Source organism: Microcebus murinus, chromosome 18 (assembly GCF_040939455.1).
Source record: "Microcebus murinus isolate Inina chromosome 18, M.murinus_Inina_mat1.0, whole genome shotgun sequence".
NCBI lineage: Eukaryota > Metazoa > Chordata > Mammalia > Primates > Cheirogaleidae > Microcebus > Microcebus murinus.
This window is the reverse complement of record NC_134121.1, coordinates 49,617,343-49,636,082: the sequence shown is the minus strand read 5'-3', so window position 1 is coordinate 49,636,082 and position 18,740 is coordinate 49,617,343. Positions and strand designations below refer to the sequence as shown.

Below are 18,740 nucleotides of genomic sequence, written 5' to 3'. Positions count from 1 at the left end.
ACCACAGAATCCGGGTTCTCACGCCGTCTCCTTACGGGATGCCATCATCGCGTCCCCGCCCCCGCGCACTGCGATCTCGCGCTGGGTGGTGTGTGATTTGGGAGACGCCCCCAGCGCCTGCAGCGCGCGCCTGCGCCCTTCTGCGTGGTCTTTCCGGCCTGCCGCCTGAGCCTCCAGTGCGCCTGCGCTGTCGGCAGGTACCGGCCGCGCCTCTCCGTGCGCGCCTGCGCGAGACCCTTCGTTCCCCCCCGCCCCCCATGGCCCAGGGGTCAGCGTGGAAGTATGCTCGGCTGCGTGTTTGTGTTCTGCTTCTCTATGGGTTCATCTCGGAAGTTCTCAGCCCTGCGTGCACGTTAGGCTCACCTGGGGAACTTTAAACTAAACTCCAAGGCCTGCTCCCCCCCTTGTAATTCAGTTGACCTGGGCGTACCCGGGCGTCCGTATTTTACAAATTTCCCGGGGGCCTTCCACCGCGGGAGCGTCCTCAGAGCAGCCAGCGGCAGGAGCCACTCGCGGACGGCGAGATCCTCACGCACCCACCCCGACCCTCCTTAGGTGTCTTCCCTCACAGCCGTCTTTCCTTTGTTTCTCGCTTTTATGCCACAGACATTAATTTGATAACCTATTATGTGCCGGGGACTGTTGGCGGATCCCTGGGTGAACAGGCTTTTCCACTCCAAGAAAACTTGAAAGCCGGCCCTCTCTCCCGGCCACTCTCCTACATCCGCTTTCCTCCCCTCACTCCTCTTTCCCTCCAGATTAAAGGGAAAGTGGACAAAACAAGGTCCCTAAATACAAAATAATACAATTTTTTTTTCATGGTAAAGTTAGGTGTTAGATAAAGATTTGGAGACTTTCTGGTTCTATGCACAATATCTCTTTGCTTGTTGTTTGTGAAGACGCTGGATTTGTGGTTTTTAAATATATGCGATTTCGTTTTTGTTAGACACATAACAAGCCAAACAAAAAAAAAATTGAAATTGACCAAAATTTTACCATTCGGAGTTAACTGTTACAAAATGTATTAACGTTTTGGTGTGTATCTTTCAGACTTTTTCTTTTTTTTAAGAGACGGGGTCTCATTGTGTTGCCTACGCTGAACTCCAGCTCTTGGCCACCCTTCCGCCTCAGTATCTTTCAAATCTCGTCTCTGTGTGATATGCCACTTACATTTATTAATATTACCTGTGTAGCTTATAAAAACAAAACAGTAGTAAGTTAAAAAAAAATAACGTAAAAAAATATTATCTGTGGCCGGCCGTTAACTCTGAGGCCTCCAGTAGACGCTTTTCATGAAAACACCGTTATTCATTGCGTTGACATTTGCCTCGGTGGTGCAGAAACAATAGCGGGTGGAATTGACACAGTGAATTTAAGGCAGTGACACCAAACTAGTAACAGTCATAAACTTCACCTCCACACACTGGTATGGGGGAAAAGTTGGCTTTACTTAAGAATATTCTTAGTAAAAAAAAAAAAAAAAAAAAGAATGTTCTTAGTGATGCTATAAGATTTAATTAAGTGTATTAAGTCTCAATGCTTGAATACACATCTTTTTGATAATTTGTTTGACAAAATGGGAAGTGTGCATAAATCCCTTCTACCACATACCAAAATATCATGGTGGTCGCTTGAGGGAAACACTTGTGGGATGTTTGAGTTGCAGGCTGAAGTAGGTGCTTTTTCAATGGAATAAGTTGAGTTTGTTTCAAGTTGTTTTTACTTGAAAGACCAACTGACAGACAAACTAGATTATTCAAAGTTGGGCATTTTACAGATACTTCTTAGAAAATGAACAAAGTGAGGGGCATGGTGGTTCATGTGTGTAATCCCAGCGCTCGAGGCAGAAGGATAGCTTGAGCCCAGGAGTTCCAGGCTGCAGTGAGCTATGATAGCTCCACTGCCCTCCAGCCTGGGCAACAGAGTGAGACTCTGTTTCTAAAAAAAAAAAAAAAAAAAAAACAAAGTGAACATGTCACTTCAAGGAAAATGATTGACAGCATTTGTGGCTAATGAAACAACTTAAAGTTTTAAGAAAATTAAAAAGGCTACAATCTTGTATCCACCACTGGGTGAGATTGATAGCTTTCAGATACTTCAAGACTTTTCTGCTTATAATGAAGGTGATGTTCTGATATTGCACAAGGCAAGGTGTCAGCACTTGGAAGATCTGCATAACTTGTAGTCCAATGTGTTCTGAATGGCCAGTGCATAATGTTGAAAAATCATGCATGGGTAAAAGATCCATCCAAGTGGAATTCAGACTATGGATTTTTTAAATTTTTATTTAATACATTAATTTTACTTTCTCTTTTTTTTTTTTTGAGACAGAGTCTCACTTTGTTGCCCAGGCTAGAGTGAGTGCCATGGCGTCAGCCTAGCTCACAGCAACCTCAGACTCCTGGGCTCAAGCAATCCTCCTGCCTCAGCCTCCCGAGTAGCTGGGACTACAGGCATGCGCCACCATGCCCGGCTAATTTTTTCTGTATGTATTAGTTGGCCAATTAATTTCTTTCTATTTATAGTAGAGACAGGGTCTCACTCTTGCTCAGGCTGGTTTAGAACTCCTGACCTCGAGCAATCCACCCGCCTCAGCCTCCCAGAGTGCTAGGATTACAGGCGTGAGCCACCGCACCCGGCCTCTCTTTATTTTTTATTTATTTATTTATTTATTTTTAAATTTTTTATTTCTTTTTATACCTGTACTTCTCAGTTCTAAGACTAATGGATTTTAATGTAAAAGAATATAAAAGGTTTACTGACATGGTTTCAGTTTTCACATTGGAACATATTGTCTTAATAGAACTTTTTTTTTTAAAGCAGTTTCAGGTTTACAGAAAAAGTAACTGGAAAGTACAGTGGCTTCCCCTATACCCCTTCACCTTCCCTCCCCAATTTTCCCTATTCCCTTTTTTCTTTTTTGTAGAAATGGGGATCTCACTCTTGCTTAGGCTGTTCTAGAACTCCTGGCCTCAAGGGATCCTCCTGCCTTAGCCTTTGAAAGTGCTAGGGTTACAGGTATGTGCCACTGTGCTGGGCCTTTCCTTATCATTAACAGCTTGCATTAGTGTGGTACATTTGTTATAATTGATAAACTAATATTGATATATTATTATGAACTAAAGTCCTTAGTTCGCAGTTCACTCTTTGTGTTGTACACTCTAAGAGTTTTCACAAATGTATAATGTCACTCCTCTACCATCACAGTATCACACCGAATAGTTTTGCTGCCTTAATAATGCACTGTGGCGGGGTGAGGTGGCTTAGGCTTGTAATCCTAGCAATCTGGGAGGCCGAGGCGGGCGGATTGCTCCAGGTCAGGAGTTCAAAACCAGCCTGAGCAAGAGTGAGACCCTGTCTCTCCTATAAATAGAAAGAAATTAATTGGCCAACTAATATATCTAGAAAAAAATTAGCCGGGCATGGTGGCACATGCCTGTAGTCTCAACTACTTGGGAGGCTGAGGCAGAAGGATTGCTTGAGCCCAGGAGTTTGAGGTTGCTGTGGGCTAGGCTGACACCACGGCACTCATTCTAGCCTGGGCAACAAAGCAAGACTCTGTCTCAAAAAAAAAAAAAAAAAATGCACTGTGTTCCACCTGTGTATTCCTCTCTCCTTCCCCTGAAACCCCTCGCAACTAGTCCTTTTACTGTCTCCTTAGTTTTGCCTTTTCTAGAATGTCATGTGCTGTAGTTGAAATCATACAATATGTAGCCTTTTCACACTGGCTTCTTTACTTGGCAATATGCATTTATGTTTTCTCCATTTTTTTTCATGGCTTAATAGCTCATATCTTTTTATCATTGAATAATATTCCCTTGTACACATGTACCACAGTTTGTTCATCCATTTACCTATTGAGGGACATATTGGTTGCTTCAAAATTTTGGCAATTAAAGATGTTATATACATTTATGTGCTGGTTATTGTGTAGACATAAAACATTAACATTTGGGTAAATACCAGGCATCACCAAGCTGGATCGTATGGTAAGACTATGTTTATTACCTCCGTAAGAAACTGCTAAACTATCTTTGTGGCTGTCCCATTTTGCATTCTCATGACCAATGAAGGAGTGTTCCTTCTTGCTCCATATCGTCACCAGCACGAACACCAATTTGCAGTTGTCAGCATTTTGGATTTTAGCTGTTTCTAATAGGTGTGTAGTGTTTATCTCATTGTTTTGATGATCAATTCAGTAATTTTCCTGGGAAGTGAGTTTCTTGGTTGGAGCAATGTTGGGTAGGAATTCGTGTGTCTTAGCCCATTTGTGTTGCTGTAAAGGAATACCTGAGGCTGGGCAATTTGTAAGGAAAAGAGGTTTATTTGGCTCATTGTTCTGCAGGCTGTATAAGAAGCATGGTAGCAGCATCTGCTTCTGGTGAGGGCTTCAGGCTGCTTTCACTCCTGGTGGAAGGGGAACAGGAGTCAGTGTGTACAGATCATGTGGAAAGAGAAGAACCAAGAGAGAGGGAGAAGGTGCCAGGTTTTTTTAAACAACCAGCTGTCAGAGGAATTCTTGTGGGAACTAATAGAATGAAAACTCACTCATTACCTTGAGGATAGCACCAAGCCATTCATGAGAGCTCCACCACCTCGACCCAAACACTTCCCAGTGGTCCTACTTTCAACATTGGGAGTCAGATTTCAACATGAGGTTTGGAGGGTCAAATATCCAAACTATAGCACCATGGCAGTATAAAAGACTTGTAGGAAGTTGAGTGGATGGTGGTGGCAGCAGAATGACACATTGGAAAATAAACATGGTCTAATCCAGATAAAATGTCTTTTTTGCCTCATCCTTCATGGAAACGGTTCAATGTTCGTGCCCTGATCCCAGGTAATTGAATGGCCCCTGCATGGTGTTAAGTCAATGTTAGGCTGGTTGAGCACCCAGCCCGAGTGGTAACCAGACCAGCCTCAACAGTAGGAACTGCAAGTTGTGTGGCTCCTATCTCTGCCACCTCAGCCATGTAGTTCATGATCCCATTAAGCAAACACTGGCCTGGCCGGGGAAGGAGGATGATCATACCCAGAACAGATTATCATAGCCACCTGAAGATTAATAGCTTATTCCACAGTGGAGGACTTTGGATGAACATTCATATGACTCAAATATCCACACACTCTAACTTCGTTCCAAGAAATCCATACATGTACCCTGTCCCGAAACCACCTTTGTCATCAATAATCCCAACTGTAGAGGGAGGAGTGTCTCTCTCCTCTGTTAGTCTAATAAATCCCAGACTCCGAGTCTTATTAGTCGATATTGAGTTACATGCTCTGCAGGAACCAATCCTGGTTACCTAGGGGAAGGATTATTCTCCCTGGTTTATCACAGTTAGAGTCTATCCCGAGGCATGGAGTCAATCTCACACAACCTTGTAGAATGGTTTGAGCGAGCACTGGCTCCTACAGGAAAGTCAGGAATTACTCTTTTAACAGTGAACACCTGCAACATAAACAATTAACATACATTCTATCAACTAGCCATACAATAAGTTTTCACTAGTTATCAGTATAATCCTCACCTCAGGATATCTGTCCTTTCAGAAAAAAGTGTACCAGAGTTACTGTTCAACGTTATACCCATTAGGGAGTTTTACTACTCTACTCTCCTTCAGGGCCATTCCACAGAGCCCATCAATTAGGAGCAATCTGCTTCAGCTCATGTCGACATATTATGCAGAGCTCCTGGCCTGGCCTTTGTCTTACCGATGAACTGGTCATCGGATGCCCCAGGAAGCCTCAGATGTAGATTGAGGGTAAGAAATCAGCTGGGAATGTTAAGTACTACCTCACAGAGTTCTGAAGAATAAATGTTTCAATATATGTTAAACACATAGGACTCTTCTGGGCACATAGTGATACTTTCAAGCAAAAGAAAACCCAATTTGACAATACAAAGAAAAGGCATCAGATGACATAAGAAAACCTTCAGAGGTAGAACACGCTGTCGCTGTCGATCAGAGCTCTCAAGGTTTCTTTACAATTTTCTTATTCAAATTTCTAGGATTCACATCCCTTTCAGAAGAACAGAGCCCGCTTTCGTACCTCTAACCATTAAACAAAAGGCCTAGGGTAGCTCTCCCACTGGTTGAATTTAGGTCATGTGTCTGCCTCTGAACCATTCATAGTAGCTAAGAGAGCACCCCGCAGTGATTGGTTTGGAGGCGAATTCCTTCCACATTCTTACATTTAGGAGGTTGGGATTATGCTGATTAAGAGTGGGTGCACCCCTCCACCCCACCCCAGGAAGTCCTTGATGGCTACACAATGAGTGAGGCTCACATTAATCCTGCAGGAATGGACAAAGTTCAATGTTGAATTTATCTACAGCAAAAAAATAAACCAATACAACTTTTCTAAAATATACTCTTTTGGAACACAGAAAAATTGCAGAAAGAAACAAAACGACTCATAATCCTGATGCTCTAATAACCATTTTTTTTTTTTTAAGCATATGGCAAAAAATGCAAACTTTTATTCAGAAATCTATGAAATACAGCATAGAATGCTACTGGAACAATTGACAAAACTTGTACACGGACTATGTATTAAATAATAGCTTAAAAGTTCAATTTTTCTGAATTTGATGATTACTGTGTGGTTATATAAGAGAATGTCTTTTTTTCTTAGGAGACACACCCTCAAATATTTAGGAGTAAAGGGACATGATTCTGAAACTTACTCGCAAATGGTTCAAAAAGTAACATAAAAACCACATATATGTATACATATATAAGTATACGCATATGTACATACAGAGAAATAGCACATGTGGCAAATGTTAACATTTGGCAAATCTGAGTAAAGATTTGCAATTTTTCTGTATTTGAGATTATTTAAAAATAAAAAGTTTAGAGGAGTGTCTGGAGGAAGAGGCATAATAAATCTTTTGTTACTATATTTGTGGCTTCTATAGTCTTTTATGACACAATTTTAAAAAAAAGAAAAGCGAAACTAAAAAATGTGACATGCGGTAAATCCACTTTACCCTTCCCTCCCGTAGTGGCTAGAAACTCCTGCCAAGTTCCTGCTGTGTCCCCATCAGAAAAAAAATACAAATGAACATTTTTATATAAATTTTTTTATAAAGATAATGCCTTTGAGAATCATTTTGTGTTATTTGCTTAAGGCAGCCGCCCAGAAAAACGACCCCAAGACCTTACACACGTTAACTCTAAGCAAACACTGAGCCGCCTAACGCCGTGCCCGCCGGAGCTGGGAGCCGCCTCTTCGCGCTGCATGACGGGTTCTGGAGTCCTCCCACTCCGGCCCGCAAGGCGCTCCGGGATCTCCCGGCCACTCCCTCATCTCGCGATGCTATTCTCCCCCTTTTCTGGGCTCTACCACCCCCTCCCAACGTGTTTTTCAAATCCACCAATGGGCACACAGCTTAGGCTCGAACCAGCCAATCAGGATGCGGAGTCACCGGGAAATTTAAATCGCGCCGGCCGGCTGCACGAGCCACACGGTCTTCAGGCTCAGCTCCTGTGGACGTTTCTAGGGCAGCCGACTCACAGCCTCTTAAGTTCCCGTACCGCCTCCTGTGGAAGCTTGTGCTCGCTGTGCAGGTACAACCTCAGTCGCCAGCCAGGCCGGAGCGGTAACGGCTGGCCCGCGGGCTGGCTGGGCTTCTTGTTGGCGGGAGAAAGGCCCCGGGTAAATGCCGGGCCTGGCTGTGGCCTTCTTCATTGAGTAGGCCTCGGGGGCGACGTTCGTTTGAGTAGGCGGCTTAGCTGAGCAGTGCGCGGGCTGGGGCTTTAGGGCCCTAATAGGGCTTTCTGCGAACGGCAGCGAAAGCCTTAGCGCGTCGCGGCCCCGAGGATCAGAGACAGGCCCGAGGGCGAAAGTCCCGGGCAGGCCCCGGCTGCTCTGGCTCCCTCCACCGTTCGTTGCTGCATCTTCCCCGGGGTGGGGGCGGGGGGAGGCTGGACATGGAGGTGGCAGTTGGGAGAATTAAGTATGTCTATCACGGAGGCCCTGGGTTAGCTGTGCCACAGAGCCGTAGACGAGCATAATGGAATTAAAGACAGCAAGTCGTAGGAAGGGCTTTGACTTTGTCACCTTTCGGGGAACCCGTTCTTAAGTATCTGAGTATGAATGACGCACAGCTGATGGCATCCTAAGTGCATGCACTCGAAGTCCCTGGAAACGAAAATGTGAGACGCTTAAGATGCGGCACTACGTTTTCAGTGTTGCCAAAAAAAAAAAAAAAATGTTATGGAAGGCTCCGTGATGTAATGATGAACCAAATTTGTATTTAATTTTCAAGTGTGGCGAATGAACTCATTTTGGCCATTTAAAGACAGTAAAGTAGGGAGAGCATCCAGAGGATTTTCATTTATTGCTCTAGGGCGTGGGTTTTAGCTTTAACTCGGTTCCCCTACTTTGTCTTCAGTCGACTATTATGGACTCCATAAGAGTTTACAGACGCACTGTCCTAAACGGTGGATACATGTGGCTACTGAACATTTAAAAAGTGGTTAGTAGGAAGTGGAAATATGCTGTAACATTTCAAAGACATAACATGAAAAAAGAGTGTAAAATATCTTGATATTTTTTACATCGATTACATGTTGAAATGATAATATTTGGATGTGTTTTAATTTAAAAAGTTAATTATTAGAACTAATTTCACTTTTTGCTTTTTTAAAAATATGTGGCTACTAGGAAATTTAAATTTGTATGGCTTGTATTATATTTCTGATGGACAGTGCTGCTGCAGGAAGTCTCAACCCTTCTGAGGGGAGGGGACAATTGTCTTTTGATTAAAACTATTTCATAGTGCTGAAAACATGACAGTCCTCCTCTAGTATATAGATGTGGATTCAATATATGCTTGATAATTCTGTTCTTATTTGTTGCTCTTTATTGACAAAGCAAAATTATACAGAAGAAATTGTTTTCTCTTCTCTCATTTTCTAGCTTTCTCCTTTTGTCTCAAACCATGTCCACCAACGAGAATGCTAATTCACCAGCTGCCCGACTTAACAGATTCAAGAACAAGGGAAAAGACAGTACAGTGAGTACCTTTTGTTGCTTCCCTGTGATGTTTTTAAAAATGGGAAGGTATTTGGGTAAGGGATGAAAACCTGAAGGGATTTTTTAAAAATGTTCTTACTTGGCAACAACTTAGGTGATGGGTTAAATGGAAATGTTCTTTTCTCAAGGAAATGAGGCGGCGCCGAATAGAAGTTAATGTGGAGTTGAGAAAAGCTAAGAAGGATGACCAGATGTTGAAAAGGAGAAATGTAAGCTCGTTTCCTGATGATGCTACTTCTCCACTGCAGGAAAACCGCAACAACCAGGTGAATATATTTTAGTTTATGAGTTATGGTAAACCCAGAAACTCAATAGGGGCTTTTCTTAGAAATTTAAATAAATTTAAATAACATCCTAGTCTTATGGTTTTAAGTATCTGTAAACATCTTTTTCTCTGCTTCCAATCAATAAGTCTGTCTTCTTTCCTGCCTTCTCTCCATAATCCACTAAAGCTGATGCTAACAACTTCCTTTTGCTCCGACCTTTCCTTCAGGTTTCCCTGCATTTCTGGTTACTAGCTGGCAGCCTTGACCTGCTCATTCCAATGTTGACTGAAAGTTAGTGTGTCTAGGACAATCACTTACTGGCTTATTTCTGCCTTTTTTGGTGTTCTCTATTATTTGTATTTGTCATCAGTTTTGTTATGGCCTTTTTTCTCCTGAAATATTTACAGTAGACTCCTGATTTATCTTTCCCTTCATTCTGTACCATATACTGTTTCCCCAAATTTTTTTTTTGAGACAGAGTCTTGCTCCATTGCTTAGGCTAGAGTGCAGTAGCATCATCGTAGCTCAATACAACCTCAAACTCTTGAGTTCAAGTGATCCTCCTGCCTCAGCTTCCCGAATAGCTGGGATTATAGGCTCATGCCACCATGTCCAGCTAATTTTTTCTATTTTTGTTAGAGTCAGGGTCTCTACTCTTGCTCTGGCGGATCTCGAACTCCTGACCTGAAGCCATCTTCCTGCATTGGCCTTCTCGAGTGCTAGGAATATAGGCTTGATCCCTGTGCCTGGCCCTAAAATTTTTTATAAAGTACTGCTTTAGACATTTTGTTTCTCTGTTCAAAATTCACATTCCATAAGGCATTCTGTAAATTAGTAGACTCGCCTAAGGTTTTCAGATTTATTTTTCATATTCCAAAGACACTGGGCACTTACATCTATTTTTCACATTGTGCTTTTCTTTAGCACTCCACATTTATTTTCATTGAATATTATTAGGTTGGTGCAAAAGTAATCATGGTTTTAGCTAGCATTGTTGAAATTTGCTGTTTGATATTGGAATACATTAAGTAAATGTAGTTATGTTATACATAACTTTAATGTGCATTTCTCGCTTTGTGTTTTTTTGCTTATGACATTACTTGCTGTTTATATTTATTTATTTTAGACTATGGAAATGATGTTAGACAAAAAGCAAATTCAAGCAATTTTCTTATTTGAGTTCAAATGGATTGTAAAGCAGTGGAGACAACTTGCAACATCAGCAATGCATTTGGTCCAGGAACTACTAATGAATGTTCAGTGCAGGGGTGGTTCAAGTAGTTTTTCAAAGGACATGAGAGCCTTGAGCATGAGGAGCCCAGTAACCGGCCATTGGAAGTTGGCAACGACCAACTGAGAACAGTCATCAAGCTGATTCTCTTACAAATACACGAGAAGTTGCTGAAGACCTCAACGTTGACCATTCTACGGTGTGGTTCGGCATTTGAAGAAAATTGGAAAGGTGAAAAAGCTCGGTAAGTAGGTGCCTCATGAGCTGACTGAAGATCAAAAAAAATCATGTCATCGTCTCTTCTTGTACACAACAACGGTGAACCATTTCTTGATCAGATTGTGACGTGTGATGAAAAGTGGATTTTATGCAACAACTGGTGAGAACCAGCTTAGTGGTTTAACCGAGAAGAAGCTCCAAAGCCAAACTTGCACCCAAAACAGGTTCTTCTCACTGTTGGCCTGATCCACTACAGCTTTCTGAATCCCAGCGAAACTATTACATCTGAGAAGTAAGCTCAGTAAATTAGTGATGTGCACTGAAAACTGCAACACTTGCAGCCGGCAATAGTCAATAGAAAGGGCCCAGTTCTTCATGACACAATGCCTAACTGCACATCACACGACCAACACTTAAAAAGTTGAAGAAATTGGGCTACGAAGTTTTGTTTCATGCACCCCGCCATATTCACCTGAACTTTCACTGATAGACTACCACTTCAAGTATCGACAACCTTTTGCAGGGAAAGTGCTTCCACAACCAGCAGGATACAGAAAATGTTTTCCAAGAGTTCGTCTTTTGAATCCTGAAGCACAGATTTTTACGCCACAAGAATAAACTTATTTCTTGTTGACAAAAATGTGTTGATTTTAATGGTTGCTATTTTGATTAATAAAGATGTGTTTGAGTCTGGTTATGATGACTTAAAATTCACGGCCCAAATCCACAATTACTTTTGCACCTGTTTTCTATTTCTAGGATACTAATACTCAAATCCCATCTTTAGCACTACTTGGTTAGTCTTGCAGGAAAGACACTCTTTTCTCAGGATTCTGTAGTTCTCTGGTTCTACACCAAAATGGAAAGTAAGTGTTGTGTAACACAAAGTATATTTCCCACTTGTTTTGTGATATTTGTCTGCTTGTCTCATTTTTCCTGTTAGGTTATAAGCCCTAGAGAGAAAGGGACACTGTCTTTTTATGTTAATGGCTGCATTGGTTCTCAAACCTTTCTACTGTGATTCACAACATACTTTTTATTTCTTTTTTTTTAGCTTCGTCCCCCTGAGACTGCACATACTTTTGTGTTTGCAACATTCTACCATGGAAATATATAGATTACAGGCTTTAGTCTTGATAATTTGCAATATTTCATTTTTCTTTTAGGGCACTGTAAATTGGTCTGTTGATGACATTGTCAAAGGCATAAATAGCAACAATGTGGAAAGCCAGCTCCAAGCTACTCAAGCTGCCAGGTAAGTCTTGTCTGCTATAGCATGGGTAACCTAAGAAATAAGGTTTTATAGACTTTTTCCACAGGAAAAAGTGTGAGTAAAGAAAGGGTAAACCAGCCATTTTGATAAAAATTTTATCAAAATGACATTTCAAGCCACAGGCTGGGAAAGGAGGAAATAGTGGGATTGATAGTGTCCATTGAGAATGATAGTTTCATTTATGTATTTATTGGCTGACAGAGATGGATGGATAGGGTCTTACTCTTGCTCAGGCTTGTATTGAGCTCCTGGCTTCAGGAGATCCTTCCACTTCAGCCTCCCAATTTGTTGGGATTACAGGTGTGAGCCACTGTACCTGGCAATAGATCATTTAGAAAATAAGTACATTTACACCGTTACTTCCCATCATGCACATATTTGTGACATTCATAATAGAAAGGTTTAATAATTTCTATAGCTTGACAGTTTGCAGAAGAACAAATCCAAATGACAAATGATCAGGGAAAAGACATTTAGCCCCACTACCAGTCAGGGAAACAAAGTTAACAATGAGTATAACAACCCTTTTGGGTTGTCCAAGTTTAAAAATAGTGAAAAGATCTATAGTAGACTTCTTCAGGGATGCAGAAAGGAGGGTAATCTACATTACTGATAATACTTTGATATTTAGGAAAATGGTAGTTACCTGTATAATATACATAGCACCACTATTGGAGTAATCTGTTTGGCTTCTCTTAAGTTCCAGGATGTCTCAGCATTTAGTGCTTCACTTAAAAGGTTATCTAGGCCGGGCGCTGTGGCTCACGCCTGTAATCCTAGCTCTTGGGAGGCCGAGGCGGGCGGATTGCTCAAGGTCAGGAGTTCAAAACCAGCCTGAGCAAGAGCGAGACCCCGTCTCTACTATAAATAGAAAGAAATTAATTGGCCAACTGATATATATATAAAAAAAAAAATTAGCCGGGCATGGTGGCGCATGCCTGTAGTCCCAGCTACCCGGGAGGCTGAGGCAGAAGGATCACTCGAGCCCAGGAGTTTGAGGTTGCTGTGAGCTAGGCTGACGCCACGGCACTCACTCTAGCCTGGGCAACAAAGCGAGACTCTGTCTCAAAAAAAAAAAAAAAAAAAAAAAAAAAAGGTTATCTAAAGTTCTAATCTCTTGAATTGCATTTTAAACTGGTTTTCAGACAAACTTTTTAAATCATTTTCAACTTATGTTTCTCTTTTTGTTCCTCCTTAGGAAACTACTTTCTAGAGAAAAACAGCCCCCCATAGACAATATAATTCGGGCTGGTTTGATTCCAAAATTTGTGTCCTTCTTGGGCAGAACTGATTGTAGTCCCATTCAGTTTGAGTCTGCTTGGGCGCTCACTAACATAGCTTCTGGGACATCAGAACAGACCAAGGCTGTGGTAGATGGAGGTGCTATCCCAGCATTCATTTCTCTGTTGGCATCTCCCCATCCTCACATCAGTGAACAAGCTGTATGGGCTCTAGGAAACATTGCAGGTACTTGGAATTAAAATTTTTTTGACTGAATGTATCTAATCATGATGAGGTTGGGAGAAGGGCCTTTGTTATAAGTAAGAGTGACCTTTGTGTCGAGTTTTGAGCCTGCTTCAGGCCCTTATTAGGAATGAAAGTAACATCTTAAAAAAGACATCAGAGGCATCTGAGTAAGTTTGAGAATATTTGCTGATGCATTCAGTCACTGAACATTGATGGTGGTAGACAAGAAGATATGATTAATCTTGCCTTTTTTTCAGGTGATGGTTCAGTTTTCCGAGACTTGGTTATCAAGTATGGTGCAGTTGACCCCCTGTTGGCTCTTCTGGCTGTTCCTGATATGTCATCTTTAGCAGTAAGTTATTAACATAAATCAGGTTACTCACTCACTGATTCTAATTTACCCTATCTCCTCAAAAGACAGAACCTCTCATTGCGTATTTCTTTTCCTCCAGTGTGGTTACTTACGTAATCTTACCTGGACACTTTCAAACCTTTGTCGCAACAAGAATCCTGCACCACCGTTAGATGCTGTTGAACAGATACTTCCTACATTAGTGCGTCTCCTGCATCACGATGACCCAGAGGTATTAGCAGATACCTGCTGGGCTATTTCCTACCTTACTGATGGTCCAAATGAAAGGATTGAAATGGTTGTGAAAACAGGAGTTGTGCCCCAACTTGTGAAGCTTCTAGGAGCTACTGAATTGCCAATTGTGGTAAGTTGTTAATTTATACATTAGAATATAAAGTACAAGAAGTATTATCAATTGATACTAATAATGAACTATTGCCTATTTCAGGCCATGGTGGGCTTCTTGTCAAAACTTTGAGGATACAGAATTTTTGAGCAGTACTGGAAAAAGTAAGAGGTAACCACTAGCATCAACTTCTTTTTTTTTCTTTTCAGACTCCTGCACTAAGAGCCATAGGGAATATTGTCACTGGGACAGATGAACAGACTCAGGTTGTGATTGATGCAGGAGCACTTGCCGTCTTTCCCAGCCTGCTGACCAACCCCAAAACCAATATTCAGAAGGAAGCTACATGGACAATGTCAAATATCACAGCTGGCCGTCAGGACCAGATACAGCAAGTTGTGAATCATGGATTAGTCCCATTCCTTGTTGGTGTTCTCTCTAAGGTAATGAAGTCTTAGGATTTAATCAGATGATTTTTAGTATTTAAAGACAAGCTGTGTTTGCTAAAGTTCTTAATGTAGAAGGTTGGGTTCTACTTGGAGTCCTTTGCTAAATATCCAGTAACCCCTTACACTTAAAGTTGGGTAAAACCAGTTGATAGTTTTAGTCATTGTGTGTTTTCGTGAAACAGCACTTTTAGAATCTTATTTGTATGGTTGTTCTGGAATAAGATTATTTCCTTGTTTATTAGGCAGACTTTAAGACACAAAAGGAAGCTGTATGGGCTGTGACCAACTATACAAGTGGTGGAACAGTTGAACAGATTGTATACCTTGTTCATTGTGGCATAATAGAACCATTGATGAACCTCTTAACTGCGAAAGATACCAAAATTATTCTGGTTATTCTAGATGCCATTTCAAATATCTTTCAGGTAAGTCCTAATAAGGTGGCTCTGTTTGTATTTGGGCTTAATAATAATACAGTAATTGGTTTACTATTTAGGGAGGAGTGCAGCTAAGTTTATTCATTAGTAGGCCACAAAATCAGAAAGCCTGTATATATGGATCACACTCAATAAAAAATGTGACAGGGATTATAAAAGATATAAAGGAGATTACAACTGGATGATGTAATCTGAATTGAAGTCAAGTTCTTATGTGGAGATTATTCATACCTATTTTGTTAATTCTCTTTATTTCTGAATTTCATACTGAATCTTGGTGAAATTAAATTTGAATGACTTAGTTATCAATTCTATTTTCTTTTTTGAGACAGAGTCTTGCTTTGTTGCCCAGGCTACAGTGAGTGCCGTGGCATCAGACTAGCTCACATCAACCTCAAACTCCTGGGCTCAAGCAGTCCTACTGCCTCAGCCTCCCAAGTGGCTGGGACTACAGGCATGCACCACCATGCCCGGCTAATTTTTTCTATATATATTAGTTGGCCAATTAATTTCTTTCTATTTATAGTAGAGACAGGGTCTCACCCTTGCTCAGGCTGGTTTCGAACTCCTGACCTCGAGCAATCCGCCCGCCTAAGCCTCCCAGAGTGCTAGGATTACAGGTGTGAGCCACTGCACCGGGCCAAGTTATCTAATTATATTTTTCTTCTGGTTCCATCCCTAATTGATCCAAGCATGCCAGCATATGGTGCTTTGTTGTAGCAATAGTAAGCCCTACTCATCAACTTCGGATTGTGGAAATTTTTACATGTAGAAGTTGAGTTTAAAAATGAATGCTGGCATTTCTATTACTGCATGTAAATAATTTGCCAATATGTGGCCAATTTTTCTACTTCCCCGTATCTAATCCTCGTAAATTATTTTTTTAGGCTGCTGAGAAACTAGGTGAAACTGAAAAACTTAGTATAATGATTGAAGAATGTGGAGGCTTGGACAAAATTGAAGCTTTACAAAACCATGAAAATGAATCTGTTTACAAGGCTTCATTAAACTTGATTGAGAAGTATTTCTCTGTAGAGGTGAGTAATGGATGGTAATATTAACCTGGAAAATACACATGTAAGGTCAAGTCCATAAGCTTTTTTTTTTTTCCTGAGACAGGGTCTCACTCTGTTGCCCATGCTAGAGTGCAGTGGCATCATCATAGGTCACTGTAACCACAAACTCCTGGGCTTAAGTGATCTTCCCAGTTTAGCCTCTTGAATAGCTGTGGGACTATGGGCGCGTGCCACCACACCTGGCTAATTTTTCTATTTTTCGTAAAGTTGAGGTTTCCCTGTATTGCTTAGGCTGGTTTCAAACTCCTGGCCTCAAGTGATCCTCCTGCCTTGGCCTCCCAAAGTGCTAGGTTTATAGGTATGAGTCACCTATCCCAGCCTCAACTTAGTTTTTTGTTAGTGTAGTATGCCATAAACTATTCAGACCCTCCCTCTCCCAAGCAGACACTAATTATTTGGCAAAGTTTTAGCAGCCCTCCTTCCCCTTTGTCAAATGTTAGAATGTGGTACAGGGTAACAGGTAAAATATGCAGATGAAGACCTTAAGAGTAAATACAGACTTCCAGGCAGCCTATTACTTAGAAATGTGCCACATTTATGGAATTATATTATTGTTTTTATTTCCAGGAAGAGGAAGATCAAAATGTAGTGCCAGAAACTACCTCTGAAGGCTATACCTTCCAAGTTCAGGATGGGAATCCTGGGACCTTTAACTTTTAGATCGTACAGTTGAGGCATAAAACTGTCGTGTACTGTTTGGTATAAGTTTGTCTTACTATTTCTCTACTAAGAACTCTTTTTAAATGTGGTTATTGTAGCACTTTTTACGATGAAACTATACTTGAACAGTTCCAAACTGTACATACTGTATGAAGCCTGTCCTCTGAGGGGGTTCTTATTTCTATGTGAAATTTCATATCTTGCAGTGTCCTGTAAATAAAGATTAAAGTCCACCCTTTTCTTTACTTCACCATCCCTATGATGTTGCTTTCTAATTTGGGGCTCTTGATGTTGCATGTGAAGGGTAACCAAACCACACTGATGTGGCCACAGGTAGTCCTGGTTTCATTCATTTGATGTAAAGTTTGCTATGCCATCAAAGATGCAAAGGTGATGACTTTTCCTGCTTGATTCTGAGTCCTGGTTTTGGTGTATGCTGTGTTCCTTGGTAATAATGGCTGTTGGCACAGCTACACTTTATATTCTCTTCAGCCAGAAAAAGTTTCAGAAGTTTTCACAGAAGAATGAATACAATTTCCCAGAAGCCCCCAGCCAAAGTCCCCTTAAGTCTCCCTGGCCAAGAAGATGGGCTAAAAGTTTTAAATTTAGTCATGGGTCCTAGGGCTACAAGTAGAATTTGTTCCTCCCAGACTTCAAGATTAAAAAGGTTCCAAGTAAATCCTGGCTGCACATTGGCATTGCCTGGGAAATTTTACTCAGAAGTTCTGTTTAGTTTTTTTTTTTCTTTTTTTTTTCTAAATATATTTCTTCATTTGTTTTGGTTTTTACCCATTGGATGCCAAGTTCTATCTCTTTAGTTTTTGAGGGGTGAGGGTTCAAGTATTGTGTCGTCTTTTTTTTTTTTAATGTAACTCCCAAATGCTCCTGTGCAGTGCAGATTGATAACCACTACTCTAAGGAATATCTATGCTGTCACCAGAACAGGGAATGGATTCTCAGTAGAAACTGCAAAGTGTTAACTATAGCACTGGGTAAGTCTTAGAAAAATGAAGTGTGTCTTTAAAATATAGTGCTACTGTTTCTCCTCATTTGGTTACTGGAAAAGTAATGAGCCAAGCCTCCACTGCTGAAATCTGACAGGTTTATCTGCCTTTTTTTCCCATAGAAGATAAAAAGCTATTGGTGGTAGAAGTGGGGTGTGGGTGTAAAGTGATTTATGACCCTAAAGGGCTACTGTATTCAGTAAAGTAAAACATTTTTTCAAGTTAGTAATGCTAGAAAATTCCATTTACCTTCCTGGCTACAAGAATTTTCTTTCCCCATTTCATCAACGTGCACATAAATTCCCTTTTGCAGCTAACATTTGGGTTTTAAAGTTCTCTACAAAACCATGAAACAATGTTTAATGCTTTTCTTGTTTGGGGCCAGAGCTAGAAAAGACTGGCAAATGCCTATTTGAAGCCCTTCTACAGCCAAGTTCCTAAAATGGAATATGAAACCTCCGTGTTACATGTCCTCGGAAGCATAGAACATTTTGTTTGGAACCCTGGATCAATTTCTCAGCTTTTCCTGCACAAAGGCTCTCGTAAAGGAGAGGGGGAAGAGAATTAACAAGACTGGCTCAACAGAATGCCCTCCCTTTCCTGCCTACTTGTTCCTCTCTTCCTTCCCCCAACTTGAGTCTTTAGCTTGAGTGAAGATAATGTTTAGAAGTAAACCTCAACACTCTAGGTTTTTGTTTTTAAGCTGGGGAAGCTTAATGGCTTCAGAGGGGCTAGTAAAAGATAGATTGATAAAAAGTGTAAGGTCTGGATTTGTTAAAGGCATGACTCAATAGTGAGGTAATGGATAGGAGATAGCTGATTTCCAAAAATTTTTTCATATTTTAGATAAAATTCTTAATGTGATAAGTTTCCTTGGAAATGTTAGAATCATAAAGACATTTGGATGTTTTT

The 18,740-nt window shown here is 41.0% G+C and overlaps 1 protein-coding gene across 2 annotated transcripts; it reads left to right on the top strand.

Moving 5' to 3' along the window:
• The first annotated feature begins 7,435 nt into the window (after positions 1-7,435).
• KPNA2 (karyopherin subunit alpha 2) lies at positions 7,436-17,079 on the top strand. Of its 2 annotated transcripts, none has more exons than XM_075994687.1 (11): positions 7,436-7,577; positions 8,932-9,028; positions 9,177-9,314; positions 11,931-12,019; positions 13,236-13,504; positions 13,762-13,856; positions 13,957-14,220; positions 14,412-14,645; positions 14,894-15,076; positions 15,976-16,125; positions 16,732-17,079. In XM_075994687.1, exons 2-11 carry the CDS (start codon positions 8,954-8,956, stop codon positions 16,822-16,824), a joined length of 1,590 nt encoding a protein of 529 aa, XP_075850802.1. In that variant the 5' UTR covers positions 7,436-7,577; positions 8,932-8,953; the 3' UTR covers positions 16,825-17,079. The 2 variants fall into 2 exon arrangements, with proteins under 2 accessions (XP_075850802.1, XP_075850803.1); XM_075994688.1 differs by having other exon boundaries at positions 7,559-7,665.
• The last annotated feature ends 1,661 nt before the right edge of the window (positions 17,080-18,740 follow it).

What these genes read in the sequence shown, in the direction of transcription:
- KPNA2 (XM_075994687.1), top strand. Translation starts at nt 8,954, where the DNA reads ATGTCCACCAACGAGAATGCTAATTCACCAGCTGCCCGACTTAACAGA. An exon ending in CTGATATGTCATCTTTAGCA is followed by an intron (nt 13,857 to 13,956) that starts GTAAGTTATTAA and finishes CTTTTCCTCCAG; the next exon opens with TGTGGTTACTTACGTAATCT. An exon ending in CCATTTCAAATATCTTTCAG is followed by an intron (nt 15,077 to 15,975) that starts GTAAGTCCTAAT and finishes TTATTTTTTTAG; the next exon opens with GCTGCTGAGAAACTAGGTGA.